Source organism: Lissotriton vulgaris, chromosome 11 (genome assembly GCF_964263255.1).
Source record: "Lissotriton vulgaris chromosome 11, aLisVul1.2, whole genome shotgun sequence".
NCBI classification, from domain to species: Eukaryota; Metazoa; Chordata; class Amphibia; order Caudata; family Salamandridae; genus Lissotriton; species Lissotriton vulgaris.
The window spans coordinates 1,072,198,420-1,072,220,145 of record NC_141699.1 but is presented as its reverse complement, the minus strand read 5'-3'; the positions used below and the strand labels follow the sequence as shown (position 1 = coordinate 1,072,220,145).

The 21,726-nt window shown below is 41.4% G+C and overlaps 1 protein-coding gene across 1 annotated transcript in view; it reads right to left on the bottom strand.

Moving 5' to 3' along the window:
- Positions 1-21,726, bottom strand: part of LOC147684118 (cytochrome P450 2J5-like) — an 82,321-nt gene that overhangs the window by 30,896 nt on the left and 29,699 nt on the right. Inside the window, exons 4-7 of the mRNA XM_086944488.1 lie at positions 15,239-15,399; positions 13,054-13,230; positions 6,047-6,188; positions 982-1,169 (exon numbers count right to left, since the gene is read on the bottom strand). Coding sequence (XP_086800614.1) covers positions 982-1,169; positions 6,047-6,188; positions 13,054-13,230; positions 15,239-15,399 — 668 coding nt within the window. The remainder of the gene's footprint in view (positions 1-981; positions 1,170-6,046; positions 6,189-13,053; positions 13,231-15,238; positions 15,400-21,726) is intronic.

Sequence of the window (21,726 nt, the reverse complement as noted above, 5' to 3'; positions counted from 1 at the left end):
TATCATTATCCAGGAAGTACCATGTGAGGAGACTTACATTGATGATATCCAAGACAGTTTCCTGAAGTAGTATGCCCCCACACCAAAAGTGTATCCCTGCTACAGTGGGACTGGGTTGACCTCAGCGAGATTGGCATGGCCTGAAGGGTGTACTTTAAATTGATTACTAGAATGTTGTAGGATCTCTGCATGTGTGCATAGGTCTGACAGCAAAATGAGCATATGTATTCCTAAATGACATAAATTAACTCTTGGGTATGCAAGGGGAATGCTCAGTTACAAATATGTCCTTTTATATAATATGAAACTAGCATATGTTGTATTAAATAGTTTTGAAAAACATCCCTGTGGTGTATAAAGGCACATTGAGCCAACTGTCCTTTTAATGTGCAGTCCTCGTGATTTAATTAATTTGTGATGACCGAGGTAGGGAGTGCTGTTAAGGACTAGAATAGGTGCAAATAAGTTTGACCAATGCCTGCCATAATGTGTTTAGGCACTGAGGGAACACTGTTTGGAAAAATACCTTTGGTCTGTGTTGGAAGATGTGGTCAAGGTGGACTTTATGAACTACACCACACCATCATGTAAGTACTTCCCAGACCTCTTGGTGGAATATGTTGGAAAGTAAATCTAACAGAATTCTAATGACGTTGTAGTATGATCCAATCACAGAGTTCATTTTTGACTAAAAGGGTCAACTCACTGCCTCATTGTTCAACACTTGACTGAGAAGAGGTATTTTATTTTGGGCCACATGCAGAAAATATTTAAAGAACACGGTTAAGTTGGCCTAAATATCCTGCAATGTATTATTGTTGTGATGACTGTGAAATGTCTGGAAGGTTCCATTTGAGCACTACACACAGCTCTATACACACTTATATACAAATATATAAATAATAAATTCCACCCGCTCAGTATCATGACCCATATATCCGCTAATGCACAGAGTGTGGAACACTGGGGAAGTATCTGTACCTTCTTCACGTGGAACCCCTGCAGCTCTGTTTCCTTTATCACCTGCCTCACGATGCCGACAGAAACAACATTGCTGAATCGGTGGATTTCATGGACCACAGCGTTGGTGTAGGGCAGCCTCTTCCGATCCTCGTACTCTATGACATGCATTGGTCCAAGAACAGCATCCAGCTCCTGTTGAACTTTCACTGGGGAAACACATTCCATTATCACAGGAGAAGGTGGCATGTGTCACTTGCATGCCTAATTTACCTTCACATTAAGCCCAGGCATAGGTTATCTACTGGACCAGGGTCATTTCCGTACCGTGTTATTATTAGTGTTATGGATTCACGGCCTCATATGTTTTGTGTCATCAAGAGTGTTATGGGATCACAGCCTCATCTGTATTGTGTCATGAAGAGTAATATGGGATCACGGCCTCATGTCTACTGTGTCACGGAGAGTGTTATGGAATCATGGCCTCATGTCTGTACTGTGTCATAAAGAGTGTTATGGAATCACGGTCTCATCTGTATTGTGGCATGAAAAGTGTAATGGAATCACAGCCTCATTTACGTACTGTATCATGAAGAGTGTTATGGAATCACAGCCTCATTTCCGTACTGTGTCATGAAGAGTGTCATGAAGAGTGTTATGGAATCATGGCCTCATGTCTACTGTGTCATGAAGAGTGTTATTGAATCATGGCCTTGAGTCTGTACTGTGTCATAAAGAGTGTTATGGGATCACAGCCTCATTTCCGTACTATAAATGGTGTTATGGGATCACCGCCTCATTTCCGTACTTTGTCATGAAGAGTGTTATGGGATCACGGCCTCATGTGTACTGTGTCATGAAGAGTGTTACGGAATCATGGCCACGTGCCTGTACTGTGTCATAAAGAGTGTTATGGAATCACGGTCTCATCTGTATTGTGTCATGAAAAGTGTTATGGAATCACGGTCTCATTTCTGTACCGAGCCAGGAAGAGTGTTATGGAATCACAGCCTCATTTCCGTACTGTGTCCTGAAGAGTGTTATGGAGTCATGGCCATGTGTCTGTACAGTGTCATGAAGAGTGTTATGGAATCAAGGTCTCATTTCCGAACTGTGTCACGAAGAGTGTTACGGGATCAAGGTCTCGTTTCCTTACTATGTCATGATGAGTGTTATGGAATCATGACCTTGTGTCTACTGTGTCATGAAGAGTGTTATGGAATCACGGTCTCATCTGTATTGTGTCATGAAAAGTGTTATGGAATCATAGACTCGTGTCTGTACAGTGCCATGAAGAGTGTTGTGGAATCAAGGTCTCATTTCCGTACTGTGTCATGAAGAGTGTTATGGAATCAAGGTCTCGTTTCTGTACTGTGTCATGTAGAGTGTTATGGAATCAAGGTCTTGTTTCCGTACTGTGTCATGATGAGTGTTATAGAATCATGACCTCGTGTCTACTGTGTCATGAAGAGTGTTATGGAATCATGGTCTCCTTTCTGTACTGTGTCCTGAAGAGTGTTATGGAGTCATGGCCATGTGTCTGTACAGTGTCATGAAGAGTGTTATGGAATCAAGGTCTCATTTCGGTACTGTGTCACGAAGAGTGTTACAGGATCAAGGTCTTGTTTCCTTACTGTGTCATGATGAGTGTTATGGAATCATGACCTTGTGTCGACTGTGTCATGAAGAGTGTTATGGAATCATGGTCTCATCTGTATTGTGTCATGAAAAGTGTTATGAAATCGTAGACTCGTGTCTGTACAGTGCCATGAAGAGTGTTGTGGAATCAAGGTCTCATTTCCGTACTGTGTCACGAAGAGTGTTATGGAATCAAGGTCTCGTTTCCGTACTGTGTCATGAAGAGTGTTATGGAATCAAGGTCTTATTTCCGTACTGTGTCATGATGAGTGTTATAGAATCATGACCTCGTGTCTACTGTGTCATGAAGAGTGTTATGGAATCATGGTCTCCTTTCTGTACTGTGTCATGAAGAGTGTTATGGAATCACGCCTCGTGCCTGTACAGTGTCACGAAGAGTGTTAAGGAATTATGGTCTCATTTCCGTACTTTGTCATGAAGAGTGTTATAGAATCAAAGTCTTGTGTCTGTACTGTGTCATGAAGAGTATTAGGGAATCATGGCCTCATGTACGTACTGTGTCATGAAGAGTGTTATAAAATCAAGGTCTCGTTTCCGTACTGTGTCATGAAGAGTGTTATGGAATCATGGTCTCATCTGTATTGTGTCATGAAAAGTGTTATGAAATCGTAGACTCGTGTCTGTACAGTGCCATGAAGAGTGTTGTGGAATCAAGGTATAATTTCCATACTATGTCATGAAGAGTGTTATGAATCATGGTCTCATTTCCGCACTGGGTCATGAAGAGTGTTATGGATTCATGGCCTTGTGTCCGTACTGTGTCATGAAGAGTGTAATGGAATCAAGGTCTCATTTCCGTACTGTGTCATGAAGAGTGTTATGGGATCACGGTCTCATTTCCATACTGTGCCATGAAGAGTGTTATGGATTCACGGCCTCGTGTCTATACTATGTCATGAAGAGTGTAATGGAATCAAGGTCTCATTTCCGTACTGTGTCATGAAGAGTGTTTTTGAATCATGGACTCATTTCTAAATGGTATTATAAATAGTGTTATGGAATCAGGATGAAGCCAGAACCTCTACATACTGGAGTAAAGAAGGGAGGGCGAGAGAGCTGTGTGGGAGAACAGACAGCCTCTTGTGAGCATTGACTTAATTTGCTCCTTTCTGTGCATCCCGGCAATAGGTTACGTTTTGCCGTAATAAAGCCAAATGCTGGGCAAACACAATGAGCTGCAGGATGGGAAATACAGATTTTCTGTCTTCCGGACTACCACCAATCAAAATATCTCCCCAGAGAAATGGCAGGAACAAACAAACTCATACGTATGCCGTTTGTTCAGACAGACATTGCTAGATCTACAGAATACAATATAATCCCAAAAATTTAGACAAGAAGCTACTGTCTGCAATACACATTCTCAAACTTCATAGGCTGTAACCAATGTGCTCAAATCTAATTCCACAGGTTTGGGAGACCAGAAATATTTGATGGTTTTAATCTGGGTACGGATGCAAAGGAGCTGGGAAGAGTGGTCTTGTACGAAGATATTATTTGCTATCTGTCCAGTGCATTGTTGAGAATGTTGGTGCCGGCTTTTGCAAAATAATTTGCTGCTCGAGGGGTGACTCTGACCCATTTATTTATGCCATATTTATGTTTAAATCATGGTCTCATGGCTGTATGTAGTTATAATTCATGGGATTCTATAATCCCTGTATAAATGTCAGTCTCTGATTTCTTTATAATCAACGACTTGTGATGCACCTAATCGCCGATTACAAAGCAAAGATATCAGAGCTTGAATATTATAAGTTATTACAGTCGATATCCGATGTCACGATGCCAACTGCCAGAGCCAGCATCAGAGGTGAAATGCAGGTCAGGTCATGGAACATAACTGAAGCAGCTGTTTAAAGCAACGAAAACTGGATGTTGCATTTCTTTCTTAAGCAGAGAGAACATGTTTATTTGCTGCACTCCTTAGAGAAAAGCTAGAATGCTTCTGCATGTTTCTACACATTCTGAGCCAGGGCAGCTTATTTATTTTTTTAAACAATGGCTTCTAATGAACCATTTCTAACATCCATTTGCAACAAATACAGAACAGGCTTTTTATATGTTTACTTTTGCACTGGAGGTTTTATTTTTATTCTTCATGTTTGCAAACATGCTCGCTTTTTCACATGAAAGAGCTATGCACCAAGGTTTTAAGTGGTTTTGGGAAAGGTGATGTTGTGACCATGTATTATTTGGGATAAAGTACCTCCTGGCATCCATGATAAGGATATTGCAAGTCACTTTGGATTTCATTAACCTGATAAAGAGACTCAGACATTGGCTTTGTTCCTTCCTATGATTATGGAACTCCTCAGTGACTAGCAATATTCTTATAATGTACGGGAGGGGGTACTTTATACCCCACATAATTATTGTCACAGAACAATGGTTTCATTTCTGTATGGTGTTTTGAATAGTGTAGTAGAATCATGGTCTTATTTTTGGACGATGTTATGAACAGCATTGCGGAATCATGTTCTCATTTTAACACAATGTTTTGTATAACATTGTGGAATCATGGTCTAATTTTCTTGCAGTGTTATAGTTAGTGTTGCGGAATCATGGTCTTGTTTCCGTACAGTGTTCTGAATAGTGTTACAGGAACATGGTCTCCCTTTCATACAATGCTGTAAATAGTGTTTGGAAATTGTCGTCTCAGTTCCATCCAGCGTTATAGTTTGTGTTGTGGAAGCATGGTCTCATTTCTGCATGGTGTTAGAATCAGTGTCATAAAATTGTGTTCTCATTTCCCTATGGTGTTGTCATGAGTGTTATAAAATGATGGTCTAATTCTCATATGTTGTTGTGAACAGGGTTTTTGAATCATGGTCTAGCATCTCATCTCAAGATCCCTGCTGGAAGATGTGGCTCTGATTCTCAAAGGAAAACCAGAATGGATCCTACCAAAGATACTACCCTGGCCATTGTGAGAGTTGGCAATTCAAGACCCCCTCTGGTATTTAAGATAAAATAATGACGCTGAGAGAAGCTTTGTTAGGACCTTTGGTATTGTTAGTTTTCACTGGTGCCAATTCCAATGCTTCTTTATACTTACTCGAAGCTCTTTGTGATGGGGCTCTGAAATACCTATAGCTAACAACTAAATATATTGGGCCCGATTCACAGAACTAACTTAAGACAAAATCCTAAACTAACTACTTTTGGTATTCACTGAAGTTAGGATTTTGTCTTAAGACAAACTTAAGACAGACTTAAGACAGACTTAAGACAAAATCCTAACTTAAGTCTATCTTAAGTCTGTCTTAAGTTTGTCTTAAGACAAACTTAAGACAAAATCCTAACTTCTGTGAATACCAAAAGTAGTAAGTTTAGGATTTTGTCTTAAGTTAGTTCTGTGAATCAGGCCCATTGACTCATTGGGGTTCTGTGTACTTTCAAAAGAGGAATGCTACCCATCTCTCACCTTGGATGTGTGGATGATTTAACATGTGGATGATTGACCACAGCAGCGTCGTTGTGGTGGTCTCTATCCCAGCCATGAAAATGTCCATCGAAAGGTGTATCAAGTTTTCTTCGTTAAGCGCGGAGGTCATTTTGTCAGATGCCTAGAATGGATAAGGAGGGTCAACAAAGCCAGGCCATTGAAAAAGCAGAAGTATCAAGCATCTTCAAAGATATGGCTAGAAACAAGATGAGGATCCAAAATATCCCCTTGGATGCTCTGTAGAAAAGATAAAACCCCCAACCTTAACACTATAAAGCACCGCTGTAATCTTTTACACATGGATGCCACTCCAGAATTGAGGCAAAAGCAGAACCCGGCGTATGCAAATTTGAGATTGAAACACGGACTTTAGTGTTTTATCCATGTATTTATTTATGATTGTATATATCATGGGGATCTGTATAAAAGGTAACATGTATTTGTAAAGCTCACATTCACTCAGAAGGGTATCTTGGCGCTGAAAAACAGATGTTTATTGGTACCAAACTCAATGGTACTCATTGTATCGACCTCAGAAGTATAAAAGGCTTAATGGACCCACTGGAATTTGAACCCGTGACCATAGGTGGGAGGCAGAACAGAGTTCAAGCTTAGAAGCAAATGAAGCCATTTATCAACAGAATATCTACTTGCCAGCGATGGTGTTGGATTTTTGTTGTGGAGGGGAGTGGTCATTTTACGGTGTTACTGCTGTGTCTCTTGGGTTGTGACTAGATGTCAGTTCAGAGAACTGGAATCTTGTATGACTGCACAAATTTTTGCGCATCCATAGAATTTGCCATTGCATTTGCTTGTAGGTCATAGATGGTCTTTAAATACACAGTACACTGAGGTGGGATACTGCTTGTCATGGTGGGACATTACAAGTAATCATGAAACTGGGAAATAAAATGCTCCAAGATAGGCGTGTGAGGATTTAGTGCACAGATTGTCCAAGAATGCAAGCAGCTGCAGTTAGGCCAGGAGAGCACATGTTCCCTTTCACGATCTTACAGGGCATAATATAAAGCAGGCAAAAGTCCCCATGAAAACTTGGTTTGCATACAACAATGCTACTGTGGATTAGATCATGGCAGGTTTTTAAAAAAAAAAATACTTTACATTTGTAGTCAATCTCCCAATGCAACATTGTACTTTGCGTGATATTTTTGTAGGGTAAAAACTGGCTGCATACTTTGCAAAGCCATCATGCCCTACATCCTCACTTTTCTTACAGACAAGTTCGCCATCTCGAGAGGTTCTCAGCACACCTGCAGCAAGAAGACCATGAGACAGCATACTAAAAAGTGTAAAAATAAAAAAACAAGGCTGCAGCCCTTTTCCTCCCATGACCTCAGGATCTCAAAAAAGACATCCCTGTATCCATCAGGACTGCTCCAGCTTGGCTCCAATTTTGGAAAGCATCGATGAGGCACCTCTTGAAAGAATGCTATATCACAATGCATGAACAGTCCACAACCCAGCTAACATTCGCATCAGTGGTTGGCCTTGTGCCAGGCCTTGACTAGGTACATGACTCTGGTGCATCTTGGCTAGGTTAGACCTCTATATATACCACAAGCATGAAAGGTGCTCCGATTACTTTGAGATTATGTTTGCATGGTATAGAGCTGTAAATACAAGTAATGCACCATTCACAGCCAATAAACTACTGCTAGGGGAGCCTTAATTACAACTGTCCTAGGAAGAGCTCATAGTGTCCGTTTATCAACAAAATGAATAAAACTTGGAATTTAAGATCTTCATTTGCAAAATATATTCTTCAAATACATTTTACAGAAAACCTTCTTATTACATTTTCAAACTGATTTTAACAAGCGTTTTTAGTTAATTATATTCTCCTCATATGCTTGAACAGTTTACCTTTGTTTTCCTACTATATTCTTGGAACGGTAGCGGGGGAAGGGCGGGGGGGGGCTTACACTCCCCATTGAACACAGTCTATAAACTTTTTTAGATTTACTTCATTTTTGGACAAATGTGCTTTAGAAAACAAACATTCGCTTTGGCTCAATTTCTAGGTTAATTTGGATGTGTACATTTGTTAAACAAAAAGGGCCCGATTCACAGAACTAACTTAAACAAAATCCTAAACTTACTACCATTTTGGCATTCACAGAAGGCACTTACTCGTTGATGATTAAGTGCCGTCTGTGAATACCAAAATGAGTAAGTGCCTTCTGTGAATACCAAAATGGTAGTAAGTTTAGGATTTTGGCTTAAATTAGTTTTGTGAATCGGGCCAAATGAGTAGTTCAGTACTACAAAATCTTTGAATTAATAAAACCTTCCCTATGGAAGAACACGGATAAAAATCATGTACATGAAATAAAGCAGTTTGGAATGGACAGCTCCTACAAGGAACAGGGTCAAGACTGATTAGCATATGGCTGGGTCCAAACTGGGGTGGTGTGGTGAGCAAAAGAATGATGGATTAAACCCAGATCCTAGTGACTGGGGGTGAATGTTTGCATTGTCCAGCATTCTGTCCATCAATTGCTTCTTTTGCATATGTCGCCCTAAGTGGGAAGGGTATGCCCAGACGTGGGTCCTGTGCTCCCTTCACCACTGGATTCAAGCTAGCCTGGCTGATGAAGGGTGATGCTCTGAAACTAGTCCCAGGATGCTTGTTTCCGGTCCAGGAAAGACATGGCTAGGCAGTTCGAGCTGGACTTTTCCCACAAGGAACAGGGTCAATACTGATTTGCATATGGCTGGTTCCAAACTGGGGTGGTGTGGTGAGCAAAAGAATGATGGATTACTGCCAGATCCATGTGACCGGGGGTGAATGTTTGCATTATCCAGCATTCTGGCCATCAATTGTTTCTTTTGCATATGTAGCCCTAAGTGAGAAGGGTTTGCCTAGACGTGGGTCCCGTGCTCACTACACCTCTGGATTCAAGCTAGCCTGGCTGATGAAGGGTGATGCTCTGAAACCAGTCCCAGGATGCTTGTTTACAGTCCAAGGAGGACCTGGGTTGGCAGTTCGGGCTGGACTGTTCCCACAAGGAACAGGGTCAAGACTGACTTGCATATGGTTGGGTCCAAAATGGGGTGGTGTGGTGAGCAAAAGAATGATAGATTAATCTCATATCCTTGTGACTGGGGGTTAATGTTTGCATTGTCCAGCATTCTGTCTATCAATTGTTTTTTTAAAAACATGATATAAAGCTGGCACACCTGAAATTAAAGATTAAAGAATAATTCATTGATAATGCAATGCTTGTGTTATTCATGTAAAACAGTAACACCCAGAGGTCAAATTATTAACAAACATCTCTTTGTAAAAAATATATGCAGAAATATTCTCTCAAAAAGTATGGAATTCTAAAACATTTTAAAAGCAACAGTTGAGTTTTACCTAGCAGTCCAGATAAGATAAACTGCCAAGGTTTGGCCTACTCAGAAAAGCAGCTTGGCATCCATTGCATCATATGCGGTTTGACGCAATAGAATGTTGAGGGAGTTACCTTGATAGAATGCTGAGAGGATTGACTTGATAGAATGTTGAGAGAGCAGTGTGAGCAAGAGGAGTTTGTAGCAGAGACGGAGGAGAATCACTGATCATTTTCTCTCTACCGAGTCTGCCTCTTCCCTCCCACCGAGAAAACACCCCTGGAATACTGTGTGTTAATGTTATGGTTAGTGTCAACTTCTGTCAGACCTTAAATGAATGAAAGGTGGTTCATGGTGTACAAGTCCACCGGGGGGACCAGAAGATTTCTGTATCTGGGTATGTAGGTGCCCATGACCAACATGGCTCAACACAGTTTCAGGTAGGCCTGATGAGATGAAGTTAAACTGAGGAAAATTTTCTGAAGAAGTCCAGTTTGGTATGGTTGCGCGTAGATGGACCTAGAGGCAGTAGTTCTTACATAGGGTGCAGCCACATGGAGGTGGCACAGTGCAAGGATGTCATGGAATAGTTCCCAAGAATTAGTACCAACGTTTGTTGTTATTGCTGAGCTCAGCTATTAAAAAGAACTTACCCCAGATGAGCTTTCTAAAAGTTAGTGCTCATGAGGCCATCTGGTTTCTCACCTGAAAAGGCGACCAATTTTAAAAACAATGAGGGGAGAGGAACTGAGAAAAACCAGATTCAGTGCCATAATTCTTTCATTACAATTTGCTTGTAGCACGAGTGTTAATTTAAAATTGTGAGTGAACTGACTCTACCTGACACTACTGTTGGTAATAACCCTCTCTGCAGGGTTGCCCCAACCATTTTGCTTTCTTCCTCTTTTTCTGACCTCGTTTTTGTTGGCTTTAAGACTAAGCTAATCAGTGCTAAAGTGTTTTTGCTCTCGCCTTAAAATGTGGTAACATTGGTGTGTCCACAATTGGCATATTTGCTTTTCTTATAGGTCACTACATTTGCCCAAGACCTGTAAATTAAATACTACTAGTTTGCCTTCAGCACTGATTGTGCCACCCACTTAAGTTAAATATGTATCAGGTCTGCCACTGCAGAGCCTGTGTGTTCAGATGTCGCCCTATTGAACGGGCAAGCTAACCTACTTCCTAGGCCCAAACCTTCCTTTTTTAATACATATAAGTCACCCCTATGGTAGGCCCTGGACAGCCAAGAGGGCAAGGTGCAATGTTTTTAAAAAGCAGAATATGTACTTTTAAGTTTTACATGCCCTTGTAGTGAAAATTCTTACATTTGTTTTTCACCACTCCAAGGCCTATCTCTCTCAAAGGATAACACAGGGATTGCCTTATTACAATTGGGAAGAGATGGAAGCCCCAAATTTGGTGTCTGCGGAATCACAATTTTAAAACAATTCATGGCGAAGTTGGTTTCTTCAATTGATATTCTGAAATTACCACTTTTAGAGAGTTGCCATTTTCTTACTGTCACCATTTGGTGCCTTCAACCTGTCTCTGGAATTCACGTCTGAGTTGGGTGATAGCTGGCTTACTGCATTTCCTCCTGACAGTCACACACAAAGAAAGAGTAGGTGTGACTAAGTAGCCATCTGCGTGATGATGGGTCATCCTGAGCAGGATGGGAAGGGAGGAGATTACACTTACACCTGAAAGGGCTGTTTCCTGTCCCCACACAAAGGGTTGCATACTCCCTGTAGTGAGTCTGGAGACAGGGCAGGAAAGACAGGGTCTTGTGCACTTCAAAGCATCTCTTTGAACTCTCCCTACTTCAAAGGGCCAACTGGGTATAAGTGCAGGACCTGTGACCCCACCAAAACAGAACACTTCTGGAACTGAGGACATTCTACCAGGAAAAATGACTGCTGTGCTGTGGGAGGAATTGCGACTTTGCTGAACTGCTTTCTTGTGTTGGTATGCTCGTTCTTGCCTGAGAGTGAGCAGAACTCGACATGCATCTCTACACCCCAGAACCTAGGTAATCTCTAAGGTTTGTTGGCTTGCCTCCTGTTTCTGAGGTTTCAGGGATATCAAAGACTTCACTCCATTTTTCAACCCAACACCTGGACTTTGCTTGCCAAATGGTGCGAATCCACTCCAGGGCACTTGGAAGTGAGTGTAAAAGTGCTGCATCTGCCAGAATCTGAGCATCAACATTGATGTGCCAATTGGAACGGATGCATCTCCTTCTGCGAGATTAGGATGCTGCTGCAGGGACCAGTATGGAACCTCGCCCTCAGAACTGCTGCCTTGCCTCTGAAACCACCGCTTTAGAAGCAATGCATCGCTGCCACTGCGTGGAGAAGATTGATGCAACACCCATCCAGCGTGGATTAACCTGGTGCATCACACTCGGAACCGCTGCACACTGAACCAGCAATTGGTGCAACAGAATCTATGCATTGCCGCAGTTGCACGGGTAAATCTGGCGCAACAACTCAAAAGTGTGGGGATCACTGATGTATCGCTTGGCTGCACCAGGCATGGGTCCTGTGACCAGCATGCGTTCCATCGTGGCCTGAACACTTGCCTTAGTCCAGTTCAAACGCGCCCATTTTAACCATTTTAGATCTATTTGCTTCTAAGCGCTATTTTGACATTTAATCTTTGAAAATTCATATGTTGACTTCTATATTTTAACTTCTACTGATTGGATTTTTGTTGTTTTGGACTTATTTTATTTATAAAATATTTATCTATTTCTCTAAACTGGTGTGGGGTCTTTATGTGGAATTTTCACTGTGCTACTGTTTGATATGTTGGACAAATACGTTACGCATTACCTCTTATGTGAAGCCTGACTGCTCTGCCTGTCTGCTCTGTGCCAAGCTACCATAGGGTGAGCACCGGTTAATTTTTCTTGTGTATTGTACTTTCCCTGACTAGGATTGTGGTTCCTGCTTGGACAGAGAGCATACTCTGTGAACCAGAAACAAATGAACAGCCACAAATGAATTATTTATGTAGTTAGGTCAATCAAACCCATTTATTCTGGGACAATCATTGTTGTCAAATTAGATGCAGGGATAAGTGTTACATTTACTGCTGGTTTTAGTTGATAAGCATGGAATCCATGCAGGTGCCCTTTTGTCATAATGTTCAGTTGGAGTTAAGGTCCCCAATCTGATAAATAAACAATTAAGATGTCTGCACATATCGTATAGCAGGATTTGTTCTACTGAAGGCAACAGTCTACCTGCCCTCAATCAGTTGAAATATTCTATAATACAGGATAGACCTCCAAATAGTCAAAGAAGAGGGTAATGCTATAGGAAGGATGTTATATTTGTGTCTAAATAGCAGGAAGAAGGCAGCAGTTCTACAATGCAAGGTATCAGAAAGTTTCGCAATCATATGCAACATGTATGGAGAGGAAAAGAGGGATCAATTCTTCGTTGAGGGGCATGCAGGTAGACAGAGTTTGAGTAACTTTATAGAGAATATTTCAATCGTGGATGTGAGTTCATCTCATGAATACCTTTGAATCCTCTGGAACACACAGTTTGCTTGAGAAGATTCTAGGTCTAATATGAATTCAAAAACCCAACAAACACATCTAACCATCACAGCCTCACCTTGGACATCTGGGATAGATAAAAGTCAATGATGTCCTGCGATTCCTCTGGGGTTCCGCTCTCTTTATGGCATCTGATCTCCTTCTCAAAAAATTGGTGAAGGAATGCATTAAACTTGAACATCTTCTGTTGACCTCCAGGTAGATGGCGCATTAAGGATGGGAAAACATCAAATAGCTGGAAGGATAACAGATAGGAATGATAAAGTCTGCAGTGTAAACACATGACAGAATAAGATAACAAGTCTTAAAGATGACACAAATATTTCATCGTTTAAAAACCGATGGTGGCCACTTGAAGTTACTGTATTGCAAGAAAATCATAGCATAGAAAAAAAACCATAAAAAACTTCTCAGGCTCACCATTCTTTCATTCACTCTCTCTCATCTATCTAGCTCTCTCTCCTTCTTTGTTACTCTCTGTCTCCATATCTGTTTATATCTCCCTCTCTTTTTCCCTCTAAAGAACCTTTCTCTTTTTCATTTTATACCCTTTTCGTCACTTCTTTTGTTTTCCTTTACCTATTTTACTGTCTGCCTCTCCATCTACCTGTGACTGTCCCTATCTTGCTCAAACATTCTCAATATAAGAAATACATTTTTCACCTACAATATTTTGACAACCTTCTGCATATAAATAGGTTTTGCATAACATATGTTTATGTGTTATAACAGATGGACCTGAGTGCCCATTTAATCTCTACAACAAATGTTACACTTCCGACAGGTCACCAAGAAGATTCAAACGTTGGTTGAAATCCTTCTGGGGGTACAAGGACTGGCAGTACCACGAAAAAGGAGTGGGGCGTTTTTTGAAAAATAAAATTCCTATGCTGCAGAAAGTGAGGACTTTGCAAGGCACTATATCCCCTCGCTGAATTTTTACTTACCATGAGGTGATGAAAAATATAGATCTTTTTGCTGCCTTATCTGGTAGTTGGATGGTGCCTTCTATTCTCCCATCCCACTTCTTCCTCCCCTGTATGGCAATTGGAGAATCTTTCATTGAATTGCTTTTAGCTTGTCTGCACTATTATAGAAATTGGCCAAATGCTTACCAGTCTTGGTCCTTGCCCGAATGGTATAGTCAAGCCTGGGTCATTATATATTTCTCCCCACGCCCCACACCCTAAATAGCAACTCAAGCAACACATGACTTTAATGGTCCTCATCTGAGAATTGAAGCCTGATCCCACTTGGTACAGGAAGCTTGGGGCGCATGTCTTGCCATTTCATTACCCCAGAGGGAGACTCGTGTAATTACTTTAGAACCATTGTAATCTATACATTTAAATCGTAGCATAATTCATGTAAAATCTGCTTGACCTCGTTGACCTTCCAGAAAAGCCTTGAAAAAGCATTTGTTTCAGAAGATCCATAGGAAATTAGTATAAAGCAACCCCGGATGGAGACCTCCGCCCTGCTCGCAGAGTGAGCGGAGATTTGCCTCCTCCGCCTTGTGCGGAGAAGGAAAATCTCTGCACACTTGCAGCAGAGCAGAGTTGGCCGGTCCCCCCCTCCACCCTCCTATATTATTTTTAATTCTACATGACTTAAAGTTAAATTAAACCACTTACCTGGCATGCGGGGTCCCCGGGCTGCTCTCCTCCTCTTCCTCGCCTCTGGATAATTCTTCTAGAAAACTGAGCAAGCCCGCACACATGCGCAGTTTTCTCACAGAATTATCCAGACAGCGAGGAAGAGGAGGAGGGAAGCCTGGGGACCCTGCATGCCAGGTAAGTGGTTTTAACTTGATTTTAAGTCATGTAGAATTAGTTGTTATTATAGTGGGGGTGGAGGCAGGTGGCGTAGCGTAGCGGAGGTCCACGGAGTTTGTTCGAAACTCCGTGGACCTCCGCGTAGCCCCGCTACGCCCAGTATGCTTGGGGTTAGTATAAAGGAGGCTAACAATCTCTCCTCTTCTGCTTATGTTCTTCCACAAAACTTCATCTCCTCTGCTTTTAGTCTGTCAGCTAATGGCTTTATTCTCTCCAAAATATGCAATACACTTCCTGAAAAAGTTAAACAAAAATGCAGTGATCAGAATTAAAATTAGATATTTTATAGACACTAATTGGAAAAAATTATTGCAGGTGATCTTTGTTTAGAAGATGTCATAAATTGTGAGCAGATATTAGCAAACATTTTATATAGCATTTTATGAATGTTATACATTAGGGCCTCACCCTCCCCCATATCGAGCCTGCCATGTTTATCACGCAGTCAGTTGCTTCAATCAGCTTGTTGAAGTCTGGGTCGGTTGTGGAGAAGCGATGGCCGAAAACTATAGTGGATAGTACGTTACTGACAGAATGGACGATGGCAGTATTAGGGTCCGTGTCTTTTCCTGTGAGCATAAAACAAGACATACCAACATTTTATCGACCAATGATTTTCACATTTATAGCTTTAAGTAGCTTTCACTGTAACACATTAATAAAACAAACCCGGCTAAATTATAACTGTGACACAGATAAAACAATATATATTTAAAGTTAAATGTACAAAAAATATACAATATATTACCTGAGAAATGTCTTACAATCATAGAAAAGAACCAAAATAAAATCAACCAAAAGAACACATCTGAGACACTCTCTTCCTCTCGGTCCTACAAGATGAATCAATATTGTTCTAGAAAAGCAGAAGAACCGCCCGATCTCACTTATTAATACTGACAATAAGATTTTTGCAAACATTTTGAGTACCAGATTAGTTTTAGTTATTTCACCAATAGTTTCTGTTCGCCAGCATGTCTTCATCCCGGGTAGAGACACGGCGGACCATGTCTGTCGTGTCATTGCACTCTTAGACTGGGCCCAAGCTACGAGCTCCCGCGTTGGCGCAATCCTGTTAGACGCCGAAAAGGCGTTTGACAGGGTTGCGTGGGGGTTCCTGTGGAAAGTTTTGTAGTGGAAGGGGTTCTGCCCGGGTTTCATCCGAGCCGTACAAGCACTCTATATTAGCCCGATGGCAACTGTATCCATTCTGGTATATCCTCACGCTCCTTTTTCATTAGCAGGGGTACTAGGTAGGGGTGCCCCTGCTTACCCCTGCTATTTGCTTTATATATCGACCCTTTTTTAAGCAGAATCGAGAACGCCAGGTCTATACTACCAGTTAGGGTTAATAATTTTGAGTTTAAAACGTTAGTGTATGCTGATGATATTGTTATACTAACTAGTTATGTGGCAACCTCATTTCCAGCGATAAAGATTTTAGCAGCTAAATTTGGTTTATGTTCCGGATATAAACTTACCACTCATAAGACTCGGGTGGTTCATCATTAGCTATGGGGCTATCCGATGCACCGGTTGTCCCTAGTGCAGTGTACTTAGGAATCACTACCACAGCAGCAGTGGAAAAATTGCCAGAGATGAACATTTTGCCAATCATAGGTACCGTCAGTACCACCCTGCGCAGATTAGACAACTTGCCTCTATCTTTGTTCGGAAAGAGGAACGTCTTAAAGATGCTGTTCCTACTGAAACTTTTATACCTTTTTAGAACGTTTCCATTAGAATTTGCCTCGTCAAGAAGGGTTAAGTTAGAGAGCTGCTGTAACAGGTTTTTATGGAGCTACCGTCAGCCACGGAGGGCTTCAAGATGGATGCAGTTGCCGGTGAACAGAGGAGGGTGGTCAGTTCCCAATCTGCTGCTCTATAATTGGGCAGCATTACTACAACATCTGGCCGTTCCTTTATTTGGTGATAGAGCAGTAATTCCTGCATGCTGCTACCCTTCTATTCTTGCAATAGGTTTAGGGGAGGATGTGAAAGGTATTCTATTAACAGTCTTAGAGCCAAGTTATTACAAGAAAACTAAATTTAGAGTCATCATGGCAATGTATTCTGTGTGGAGGAAAGTACGCCGTAAATGGTTAATCCCCAATATTAACTATTATACACCTTTCACTGCAGCTAGGCTATTACCACAAATCTTCCAAGACCATATTACAATTAAGTGGAGGATGCACGGTTATTGGCAACGGTGCCACTTGATGTGATGCAGAAAGATTTACTGTGCTGGTCTTGCAATCTGATTCTCATAATTACTGTCCCTCTTATCCTTTCTTTGTTTTTTGAACTAATGGTTATGTTTGTTTTGTATTTAAGTTGCCTTATCAGAAAATTTTCCAACTGTAACATTTACCATGCTTCATGGTGCAACCCGAATGTACATTTTGCTGTACTCATCATTCTGCTGAACGAGTTACTTGACTGCCATATGTACAGACCCTGTAAGCAGGCTTTGTTTTTTTCACTACTGTGGTTTGCATCATCTGCCTCGGTATTACTGTCTTGGGAGACCTAGCCAACAGGAGACTCTCGCCCTCTTTTTGTTTCTTAAGGATAAGTTTAGTTTGCACTCGCACAAATTCTTCAAAAATCTTCAGATTCGTAGCTATCTTGAGCGACTTTTGATTAGGAATCCAAGTTTCTTTGTTAAAATTCCACTCATAGAGTTGATTTTGAAGAAATCAAAAATTGGGCTAATTTATCAAACCCTTCTCCTTGGTCTACCGGATGACATCTCCCTCCAAAATACTAAATGGGATAACAAATTGGGACAGTCAGTAACTGACATTACGCATTCACTAGAGCTAGCTAACCTGGTTGTAACATCTGGGAGCCTTCGCTCTCAATCATTTATGGCTGTAATGGACCTTTATTATACCCCAGCTAAAATCTCCAAATGGGGAGGGGGCACAGCTGCTCTAGATGTGGCCTAGTCGTAGCCCGCGACATACATATATTTTTCAGCTGCCCAAAACTCGATCTATTTATACAAGAAGTCCAAACATTTATTAATCTTAGTCTTAAAATATCACTGGTCTTATCCCCGGAATTGGTAATATTGGGTTGTCAATCAAATACGGAGGTTCATAGATCTACCATACCTCAGCTCTAATATTCATAGCAATGTCAATAATGCGCTTATGCATCACATCTGAGTGGAGTCAGGATTCTTGCCTTGTACAATCTAGAATCTGCAGTGAATATGCAGGCAGGCAAGAGGAGGCGGGAGATGGGGCTGTGAATTTGGGCACCTTTTGTTCAGTGGCAGAACAATTGATATACTGAATTAGCTCACTGTATTGCTTAAGAGCCATACAGCCTGGTGTGCTGATGGAGCTCCTCAACTTCACTTGTATATAATTCTCTCCCTCTGTCTCTCTTAGTCTACCCTTTAGTTGCCAATCTCTCACTAAAAATTATGAGGTTTTCTTGCTGTCATGATACACTTGAATGTCTTGGAATATGATGTAATATTCAAGCTGAATAAAAAAAAAAGAAAAAAAAAGAAAAGCAGAAGAAAGGGAAACTTTGGAGAGATTAAAAAGGTCTGATAACTAGTTCAATTGAGGTCTTCCTGTATCTTTCTTCATATTGGAGTTCTTGATAAACCCTCCCTAAGAAAATAAGGATATATCAATAAACTACCTAGACAGTATGTCAATTGGCTCCTAAGGAACTAGGTCAAGTATAGACCACACGTAAAGGTGTGGGTTGGTCCACTATAATTCCTTACCATAACTGATAGAAATTGTGCTTGTGTCGCAGCTAGCAAGCTCACTCCCAGCTTGTGATTGGTCAGCACTGCCTTTCGTAAAATAGGAAAGGTAGGTGTGTATTACCATTCACTTCCTGAGCTCTAATGCCCACCACCACAGGGCGTATATGTGGGACTTTCCAGTGTTCAAATAAGCTTCCAAACCTTCCTCTGTGTGCATATACTGACTTCAATTCTTTTCGGCTTCATTTTGAAATTCCCATTCATTCCCTATCTATGCCGAGGTAAGTGGTAGCCAGTGTACTCTTACTAAAAACTCTAATACCTAGAATTCCCTGCTCTTTACTTTGGCTTCACCCACTGCAGGCCATGGATGAGTGGACAAATTCAGAAACCTCGTGGCTGTCAGGTGATAGCCTGCTCACACCCCAGGCATGTGATAATTGTGAACTCTTTTATACCCCAGTTTTCTTCAGTCCATCATTGTTCATTGTAGCAGATTTCATCTTTGGCTAATCCCTTGTTTCCTGACTTCCTGAACTTAAGTTAATCTTTGTTTCTTGTTCTAGCACCACCTGCTATGCTTTCTTGATTTTCTGAGACTTAGAGTTTTCTATTTAGTGCATCCTTGAACTGTTACTCCTCCGACATTTACCTTTTCCCCAGTGACTGCCTTGTATCCATTTACCTTGGTTCTAGTTTCCAGTTTGCTACCTTCCTGTTTCTGCTGTCTCATCTTCCAGCTCCTGTGTGTGGTTTGCTACTTGCTTTTTGCTAGGTGTGCTTTGTTTTCCCTTCTTTCTTATTAAGCACTCCACTTGCCTGCTCATTGTCTGTTGTGGCTGTGTATTTTAGTTCTACACCCTTGGTATTATTGCCTTGGGTCATTCTGTTTGATCGTCAAGATTCTTAGGCACAGCTGATAGCCCTGGGTGGTGTTTCTTGTCCACTGCATTGTCTTTGAGTTACTTTTATAACATCATAGTATCAGCTCCACATACCCTGCTTTTTCATATACTAGCAGCCCGTCCCGACGTTGTCCGGGTATGAATTGCTGCCAGCCAGTAGTATATTGTTTTGTAGGATTTTGTTTTGATAGCATTTCTTATCTGTGACAGGCCTGTGAAACGCTCCGATTCACAGTGCACTGCTGATGCACTTAAGAGTGCGTGTTCAGTATTGTGTGAACTCGAGTTTCCCTACTTTATTTTTCCTTGCAATATTATTTAGTCTAAACTCGACAACATGGCATGAGCACAATTTAGATTACAGAAGAACACATTAATTTGTGGTAGGCACTGGGAGACAAAGCGATTTGCCTGGAATCACAGGATGTTGAGCTGATGTTGAGATTCGAACGTAGCTCCACAGCTCTAAAGTTCGCAATTCTAGAACTTGTGGCGGGAGGTGTGTCTAAAAGTGTATGTCGGTGCTGGCCACCAATGAGAGAGACCAGTGCATTTTTTAAATGGGTGGTGAAAAAATATGAGTATATTGCTGGAGATGTGGGCCGCCGTGCCACCAATGTACTTACCGGGGGAGGGTAAACACCCACTATTCCGCAACTTTCTTTCCGCATTCCATCACTCCGCATACTTTCATTACGAAAGTACCATGACTCTGCAATGCCATTATAACGCATGGCATACATTTTATATGCTTTTACCACGCATACATTAACAACGAAATTCGTTGTAAATGCATGAATGGTAAAAGCATGTTTTTTTTTAATGTTTGGATAAGGTAAGTATGGGTATAGGGGTATATGTTTTTGGGTACTGAGGTATATGTTTTGGGGTGTTTGGGTATTTTAAGGGTTCAGATATAGTTTTGGGTTATGGGGTACAGGGGTAGGTTTAGGGATAGGTATGGGTTTTGGGGTACAGGGATATTTTTAGGGTTCAGGGCTAGGTTTGGATTTTGAGGTATATGGATATTATTAGGGTTCAGAGGTAGGTTTTGGGGTCAAAGGAATTAACAAGGGTTCAGGACTAGGTTTGGGTTTTGGGGTACAGGGGTATTTTTAGGGTTCAGGGATAGGTTTGCGTTTTGGGGTAAATGGGTATTTTAGGGTTTAAGGGTAGGTTTGGGTTTTGAGGTACAGGGGTATATTTATAGGGTTAAGATGGGTTAGAGTTTAAGGGTGTTGAGGTATTTTAAGGAGTAAGGGTGGGTTATGATTATGGGGTGCAGGGGTATTTAAAGGGAGTAGGGTGGGATTAGCACACGATATGAGACATGGCATGAAGGGCGGAACGTACCACACGCCCTAGCATTTGTCACGCCCCAGCACACACCCACAGCACAACTAAGACACGCCCACAAGGGACTACATTGCTGGCACGGTTCTTTTACCTTTTAAATGTATATGGTGGACGTCTGCATAGCCTATGTCCTTCTGCTGCAACTGCCCTTTCCAACGCTTCATTGGGTGTTGTGATTGGTGCTGTGGTTCCTGAGATTACCCGCCTCAAAGGTTTGGGCTCTCCCTTTATTATATTAGTATGGATTATGTGAGGAATATGGGGTTGGGAAAAGGTGTAAGTGCTCCTGTCAGTCTACCTTGGTGCAGTGACATTAACAGCACGGCTGTGCCAGTTCCAAAGAGAAGAAGCACAGGGCCATAATTGATCAGGTGGTGTAGCTGACATCAATTAACAGAATGGACTGAGTAGTCAGAGCTAACCAGGCAGATATAACTAACCTTCCCCATCATACCTTACAGTGGCAGTAAAACACAAATGTCCTCAGTTTCTAGTTATTTTCAGAATACACTCAGTGAGTGGGATTTTTGTGACTGTTTTATTTTACTGATTACTGGTGCACGTCCAGCACTGCTTACCTGCAAACCCATGGAGTAAAGGTGCATATACTTTGGAGCCTATAGAGTAATACATGCATTGTATTTTCCTGCGGCGAGTAACGATATTCCTGGATTTGGTTAGGTGTTTTGTTCTGCACAGCTTTCTGTGATTATTAACGGTGCAAAAGCTAAATAGAGTTATTCAGGCAATTCTCTAACCACTCCTCTGCTATTCCTTAGCCAACCGGTCCACCCAGGGCCGCCATGATTAAGCGATTCTGCAGATGTGGCATTTCCATTCTGATTCATGGCATTCTTTAAATAATCCACCTGCTGCATAATTTCAACAAAGTTTCC